General features: G+C 45.6%; 2 protein-coding genes across 2 annotated transcripts; one reads left to right on the forward strand and one right to left on the reverse strand.

Annotated features, from left to right (window-relative positions):
• SEBOX (SEBOX homeobox) lies at nucleotides 1–871 on the forward strand (the record flags this gene model as incomplete). The annotated part of the gene is made up of 3 exons (XM_081272199.1): nucleotides 1–31; nucleotides 174–334; nucleotides 491–871. The coding sequence occupies 3 exons, from the start codon at nucleotides 1–3 to the stop codon at nucleotides 869–871; spliced, it is 573 nt and encodes a 190-aa protein (XP_081128325.1).
• A 2,565-nt stretch (nucleotides 872–3,436) lies between these two features.
• Nucleotides 3,437–7,954, reverse strand: VMA12 (vacuolar ATPase assembly factor VMA12). Its single transcript, XM_081272293.1, has 6 exons — nucleotides 7,713–7,954; nucleotides 6,606–6,679; nucleotides 5,487–5,576; nucleotides 4,946–4,988; nucleotides 4,633–4,745; nucleotides 3,437–4,346 (listed from the first exon to the last, which is right to left on the reverse strand). The coding sequence occupies exons 1-6, from the start codon at nucleotides 7,921–7,923 to the stop codon at nucleotides 4,251–4,253; spliced, it is 627 nt and encodes a 208-aa protein (XP_081128419.1). The 5' UTR covers nucleotides 7,924–7,954; the 3' UTR covers nucleotides 3,437–4,250.
• Nucleotides 7,955–8,033: the final 79 nt, after the last annotated feature.

Raw genomic sequence — 8,033 nt, forward strand, 5'->3', positions numbered from 1 at the left:
ATGGCCAGCCCTGTGGAAGCATCTCCAGCAGGTGAGGTGACAGGGATATAGGGTGGGTTGGGTAAGAGGTGGGGCAGGGTGTGATGGGGAAGGTTGAAGAGGGTTGGCTAGTGCAGACTGCAGAGTCAGGCTCTGGCAAGGAGTCCTGGCTTGACCCCCATGTCAACCCCTAGGCCATGCCAGTGGGTTGGGTCCCCACCGGAGAAAGAGAATCACATTTAGCGTTGGGCAGCTGCTGGAGTTGGAGCGGGTGTTTGCAGCACGACCCTATCCTGACATTGGTACCCGTGAACACCTTGCCCGACTCACTTGCCTACCGGAGGCCAAGATACAGGTGAGCCATGACCTCCCCCAAGGATAGGTTAGTTTCATACAGCCAACTTCTGGCCTTAACCCACAGCTCCTCTCTGGGTATTCTGCCTTCAGGGTCTGTCCTGTCCCAGGGAAGTGGTGCTGGAGACAGAATAGTCCTCTTCATCTTCCTTACCAGGTGTGGTTCCAGAACCGCCGGGCCAAGAAAATCAAGAACAGAAATCCAGGAGGCCTAAGTGCCAGGCCTGAGCCTCCCCAGAGCTGCTGTTCTCTTCCAGATACCCCCCAGCAGCCCTGGACACCCCCAACGCTGGTCCAGCCTCCACCTGCCACCAGCACAGCTCAGTGCACCTCGGTGTGTTCACAGGCCCTGTGTGTAGCTCCCAGCTTGGGTCTAGGTCAGGGCTGGGCAGTGATGAAAGCTGTAGCCCCACGGGGACCCGCTGAGGTCTCAGGGGTCCACCCTTCTTTGGAGCAAGCTACTCCTCAAATCTCATTGGGCAGCCTCTCTGACCTTATTTATGCCTCAGCCGTTGTCACCAATGCAGACCACTCCTGATCCAGGTCCAGAATTTCCAAGACCTCTCCTCTGGCTCTTACAGTCCATCCAGCCCACTTAGGACTGAACACATCAGAACTGGATCCCCTGCCCTCTTCTTTTACATAAAGGAAAACTCTAATGGGAAGAGTTTAGTTTCGGGACCCCTCCCTTCCACTTCCAGGCCAACTCAGATGCAGGTCCTCGGCAGTGACTGCAGCATGGTACTTGCTACCCAGCACCCTGGACCCTCCTAGGGCATATCAATTGTCTTGACAGTACCATCAGGATGAGTTAAGGAGTCATGTTTCCCATCTCTCCTGCTAGGACCTGTTCCCAGTTCTCACCACAGAGATGACCTCCTCCTTCTGATGGGGCAGCCATCTGTCTGACCAGGGCCCTTTAGGCCATTACCTAAATGCCTGCTATGCATGCTAGGGGAAGAGGGCTGCTCCTACTCTTGATTGCTGGAAACCCACCTTTTTATGGTTCAGGGGCCCCTCATCTCCTACCTCCTGGACAAATTAATCATAACTATGGACCTGAAGAGGGAACGATATTAAAGTAATAAAAGTAGAAAAGGACCCTGGGGCTTAAGTTGATTTAATTTTCAAAAAAAAAAAAAAAATCAGATTGCCTTCTGACGTGGGGCTGTGGAAACAACCTGACAGATTTGGGGTTGAGGGGGGTAAAGCAGCACTGGGTTTTGGTATCGCTGTCATCTGTAATACCAACTAATCTCCAAATAAAACCCAACTCTGTACTTTAATCTGGATTGTTGTATGTTGCAAATGAATGAGGCTGAGGGCTGTTTGCCTTGGAAATTTATCTTTATAACCTAATCCCTAAATAGGGCCAGGTTCCACACAGATTCTGGGTGGGAGGTATTACAAAGGCTTCTGCTGAGATTAGTTAGGGGAATGGTTAATTGAAGGGCTTAGGGCTCTGACTGAGGCCCTGAGTAATGGGAGCCTCTACCAGCACCCCTGCCGCAGTCCTACTAACTTCAGCACATCCCAGTTACCTCCACTTCTGGAGTTGCTCAGCTTTGGGGAGAAAAGCAGAGTTGGTGATCAGACTGCACTGGACTGAAATCCTGGCTCTGCTATTTAATTGGCAACTCTCTGAAACTATGTGCATGAAAAGCTGAGGGAAAAACTTGCTTGTCTCCTTTTTGGGAATAAGAAACAATGTAGGCAAAGGGCTTCATGTAGTGTGTGACATATGATAAAAACTCCAAAAATTGCTAGTTCCCTTTGCTGTTTCATACTAGAGCTCAAGAGGAACTGGGAAGGGGCTGGGGATGTGGCTCAAGAGGTAGCGTGCTCACCTAGCATGCGTGAGGCACTGGGTTCGATTCTCAGCACCACGTAAAAATAAAGATATTGTGTATTAAAAAAAAAAAAAAAAAAAAAAAAACAGGAACTGGGAAGGCCTCAAACTTCTTGTTTTTCTGACCTCCTGCCAAGCATTTCCTGAACCCAGAGTGTCATGGAGAAAGCATGGTACCCTGAGAAGAAGTGGCAAAGACAATGCTCCCTTCACTGTGGTAAATGAGGACTGGCCCTAGCAGATTTTTTTTTTTTTTTTTTTTTAGGTGCTAGGGACCAAACCCAGGACCTTGCACATGGTTGGCAAGTGCTCTACCATTGAGCAACACCACCATCCTGCCCTTGCAGATGGAACCCTCCTTGCACAATGGCCATTGCCTCCTCTTTATTCACTAGGAGAAGCTAGGTCTTTTGCCTCAGATGCTAACTTGGTGTCCAGTCCATAAAGCAGCTCTCAATAAGATCGAAATGCCATAGAAGCTTGTTAACTTGTGAGGAGGTGGTTGGGATCTAGTGTAGATTCCATCCTAATAAATGGTGGAGGGAAGAGAACAACTCCAATTCTGCCACATGTCTGTAATCCCAGCTACTTGGGGGGCTGAGGCAGAAGGATCACAAGCTCAAGACCAGTCTGGGCAACTTAGTGAGACCTTATCTCAAAATAAAAAATAAAAAGGGTTGGGGATATAGCCTAGTGGTAGAATGCCCATGGGTTCAAACCCAATTTGGGATCAGGGGGAGAGGGAATGACCTCGATTTTACTGTGGGATGTCCTAGGGTCAGAATCTGTTTGAGGAGATTCTGATTAAGTTAGATCTCTTTTAACATCTGGAATCCATTCAACCTAAATTCAAGTCCTGGGGAGAGGTGAAAGCTTATAGCTAGATGGGCAGTCTGGAGCACAGAGTACAAGGAAGTACAGCCATGAACCCCACAAGGCTTTTGAAGCTTTCTGACCAAGCTTCAATAGTTCAGGTTACTAGGAACACTGTAAAATGTCACCTACATTTTCTCACAGGTGACATCTCTCTCAACTACCAGAAACTGGCAAATGTTGTAGGGGAAATGTCTACTAAGCCACTGTGTATATAATCTCTAAGAATAAAAAAGTTCTGGAAAAAAACAAGAACTACAGGAGCATGTACAATGAACAAACAGTAAGGAGTCAATCTTTAGGAGCAAATCCTGAAAAACTCACAGAATTATGGAGATCTTTCTGCTTTGTGTATCTGATACAGGATTTGAAATAAGAATACACTGGGCACAATAAATATTTATTGGATAAGTAACTTAAGGTTGATACACTTTCAAATTCCATATAAAGATTCTACTATCACACCACTTATCTAAGTTCTCAGAAGTTTAATGTTAGAGACATCAGGGCAACATAGGAATCTTTGGCTCCAATCAACAGAAGAAAGACCATAGCTGGCCATTTGGTCTCAGTCTAGACTGTTTTGCCTTCTGGAAAAGGGGCCCAACACCACTTCCTTTTCCAAAAAGGTAGCTGCCTGGCTTCCAGATCTACCATACCATACCAACCTTTCTTTCTCTTATTTGATACCTGTCCTCTGGTTCCTCTTCCAGCATAAACTGAGAAAGGAAGCCTTTCTGCTTTCTTGGAGGCTTCTGCTCTCAATTATAGGCCTGTACCAAAGATGTACAGACAAAGGATTTGATTGATTTGTGCACTTGGGCAAGTTCAAGGCAGTATGGTCTACTTCTGAGAAGGCCTGGATTCCATTTGCTCCTGCTGAAAAAAACCCCAGTCCCAGCAGTGCCCAGAATGAACTGAAGAAGGCAAATGGGCACTGAGTTCAGGAGAAAGGTATTGAGAGGTCAGTTCTTTTAGTTTTAAAGAAGTGGTGTTGTTTGAATCTCCTCCAATGCTCCCTCTGGAAATTCACAGAAGACAGGGCTTCCTGTAAGAACAGGAGGTGGCCTAGCCTGGTCCTCTGACTAACTGGAGCTGAGTACAAAGAGCTTCACAGGTTGATTGAGTTGGTTATCAGCAGTTGGGGGCCTGGGGCCCCCCAAATCTTCTCCAGATTTTGTTGATGAAGCACCAGTTACAGTTCTCCCAACTCACCTTCCATTGCCCGCACCATGACATACAGCTCGGCTAGACCCACCACTGAGGCAACGATCAATGCAGCCAGCACTTGCTAGGGAGGGGAAAAAATCAGGCTTAAGGAATGTAAGCCAAGACTCAGCTCTCTAGCCCTCAGCACCTTTAATGGGGATGGAAAACCTCCAACCCAGCCCCTAAATCGAGGAGGAGGGGATCTGGCTTCTCTTGTGATTAATACCTGTCCAGCCCTCCCCCCCAAATTGCTCCCTTTATTAGTGCATAAATATGCACAATTTCTAACCTGTGTAAGGCACTTTCACACACATCCCCTTTTTCCATTAACACCCCCACTTGGGGCATTTTGTCTAGCCCATACTCACCGAGGCCATTTCTGTGAAGATATACTGGCTTCCAAGGTAAGTGCAAACAAAGGCAGCTGCCACCGTGACAATGAAGTTGAAGATGGTGATGACTAGAGCCTTCACTGACCTTACTTTGAGGAGGGGAGAAATTTTTAGGTCAGCATTCTCCAGGAGGCCCTGTTCCCTCAGAGCTGCCTCCCCCCATCAACCGCATTCCTTTTAAAGAACAAGTCTGAATAGCTCAGCCTTCAACCCAGAATGTTGGGGTGGAAAGAAATGCCACCTCCATCCCAAGGAGAGGCTTTGGAAGCTTAATTTCCTAGTATCTCACCTTGTTTTCCCAGGTCACTGAGCATCCCACCATGGCGTGAATCCTAGAAAAAAGAAAAAGTAGATGATTCAGAATGGAAGCAGTTCAGAGACAACCCACATATTTGTCAGTCTGGCCTCACCTCTCTCTATTCCTCAACACACTAACTCTGCATTTTCCATGTATTCTTTTGTCTAGGACCAGCCTGACTCTTTGCTGGACCACAGAGCAAGCATTTCAGAGAAGAGGACATAGGCTCCCAGTACTCATCTACTTCTCTCCTGTTTCAGGGAAAGAACATTCCAGAGATTAGTAGGGAACCCTGTCGGAAAAAAGTCTGCAAGGTTCATCTCCAACTCTACAATGTTTAAGAATCAGTAACATCTAAGCTCAGAGTCTCAGTGAGTGAGCTGGGAATTATGCAGTTTTAGACAACACAGAACTTGTATGGTTTTGGAATAGGAGACAAGCCAAGTTCCCATGTTGTTTCTTTCCTCTGCACCAGTTTTTATTTCTGTTTTTAGGGACTACTCAGTCCATACATTAAGAAGCAGGCCCTTACCTGACAGGTGACATTACGAGTGATCCGCTTATATTCCTCATTGGCCAGTTTTATCTTAATCTTCTCAAGCCGGGCAACTAGCTCTGGGTTCTAAAGCAGAAAAAAGTGTGTGAAAAGATTGATGTTCTTTTACATGTGTCTAGGAAGAAAAAAGTGTTTGAAAAAGACTGATGTTCTTTTACATGCTAGGAAGCATGTCGTAATCACTGGTTCCAAGGGGGCACTGAATTACTAAGAGTGCCAGAGGACCTGCATACCAGGTTTGCCAACATAAAATCCAAGATCTAACATTTGCCTTTGGGTTAGGTCATTTCTGTGGCCACAACAGCTCTGTCCTAAATAGATTTAGGTCCCAGTGATGCTAAATACTCACAGGTCCACTGTACCTGATCTCTAAGATTCTTTATTTTTTTTTAAAGATGCTGATGAACCCTTATTTTATTTATTTATTTACATGCAGTGCTGAGAATCAAACCAAATGCCTCACATATGCTAGGCAAGCACTCTACTACAGAGCCACAACCCAGCCCTTCTAAGATTCTATTTGGTTCTAGAGAGCTGCCTCCCCCTAATAGTTGAGCAGTCCACATTTTATACTTCTGGCTAGGCTATGTTAATTCTGGAAAATACCCAGTTTGTCTAATCCACCTCCTTTTAAAAAATATTTGTTTTAGTTGTAGGTGAACACAATAACCTTCAACTTATTTTTATGTTGTGCTGAGGATTGAACCCAGTGCCTCACACATGCTAGGCAAGTGCTCTACTACTGAGCCCCAGCTCCAGCCCCTATTTCCTTTCTTTATAGATAAGGGAACTGAGGTCCAGGAAGGAGGAGTGACTTCTTTGAGGAATATCAGTGACAGAACTAGGATTAAAACTCACATGCTTTTCTTGGTTAGATCTTTCAACATAGCTTTTGTCATTCTATCTCCACTGTTTTAGAAACTGGGTTTTTGGATCTCAGCTTTATAAAGCTGTCAAATAGAGAAGGCAATACCTGGTTTACTCATCTCAGATGCCAAAGATTTAAAAGACAAAATTTCAAGCCCCAAAACTGATTAAAAAATTTGATGCCCTACTCAGCCAATACCCACTCTCAAAAATATATCCTTTACATACCCGGGGAGGCTTCACAACTTCTGGGAGATAGATTTCACTGCCTTCCAGGAGCTCATGAAGGTATAGTGTGGAATCTGAGAAGAAAAGGTTTCCACAAATGTAGTGAGCCGTAGAGTTAAGGTTGAAAATCTAATATCAGAGAAGGGTCTAGCTCTTTCTTTTTTTTTTTTTCTTCCTGCCGAAATAAAAATATGGCCATACCTATGTCAACACATTGCTAGGATCACTTTCAATTGGGAAAAATCTAGGGCAATTCCACCTAAGTATTTCCTAGTGCTGCAAAATTGACTATAATTGTCAACTCTCAATACTCTGCCAACATGAAAACCAAGACCTAACATTTGCCTTTGGGTTAGGTCATTTCTGTGGCACAATAGCTCTGCCCTAAATAGGTTTCGGTCACAGTAATGCTAAATACTCAGAAGCCACTGTATGTGATACTTTCTAAGTGTTTTTTTTTTTTTTTTGTTCTAATACTTGAACAGTCTATGTTTTGCACTTCTGGCTAGGCTATGTTAATTCTGGAAAAATACCCAGTTTGTCCTATTCCCTTTCTTTATAGATAAGGGAATTGAGGCCCAGGAGCCCAGGAAAGAGGAATGACTTCTTTGAGGGAAAACAGAGACAGAACTAGGATTAAAACTCACATGCTATTCCTGGTCTAGATCTTTTAACATAGCTTTCATCATTCTATCACCAAGAGAAAGGAACAAAGAAAGACAACATAGGATATCAACTCTTGCTTTTGAGATAGACCAAAAAGAATTAAGCTCACTATGCTAAGTGGTTCCTAATGTGGCCAAAAAAAAGGGAGGAGGAATGGAATTTGGGAGATGGTATTGGGTTAGATCCTCGACTTCCTCAGGGTCAGGTGTGCCTGCCACGTGAATAGGAGATTATAAGAGAACAGAATCTGAACAAATAAATTTTGTCGTCCAAGAATTCCCTTAGGAGTGGAGAAAGGAGTGTGGGTGGCCTTTGGGTTTATGAGGAGACTCTTCGTTGGTTACTTAAGTGCTTTACAGGTTAGAGACAACGATAGGGGAAAAAACCAGGAGGAAGTAGATCCGGAAACACGGAGGCGATCTAGACTGGAGACAGACTCACCCCTTTCTCTCAGGTGCTGGTGCAGATCCCGGATTAGACGGAAGGAAACTAAGCGTCGGGGGCCAGTAGGGCTATCACCGTCCGTGTGCTTCTTCCCCAGCGCGGCCTCTAGTTCGGCTCGCAGCTTCCGGGGCAGCTGCTCTGACTCCAGTTCCCCGCCGGGGCCCAAAGCGTGTACCAGTCGCTCACCGGCAAGAAAGGAAGACGCCATGTCTAGCTGCCTCTATGGTCAGGTGACCCCAAACCGGACTTCCGCCTGACGCTCGCCGGAAGTAGTTCGGAGCTCGCGGGGGCGCAGCTAGGCAAGGCAGAGGGCCAAAG

The sequence above is a fragment of the Spermophilus citellus genome (assembly GCF_964194105.1).
Source record: "Spermophilus citellus genome assembly, chromosome: 17".
Taxonomy (NCBI): Eukaryota; Metazoa; Chordata; class Mammalia; order Rodentia; family Sciuridae; genus Spermophilus; species Spermophilus citellus.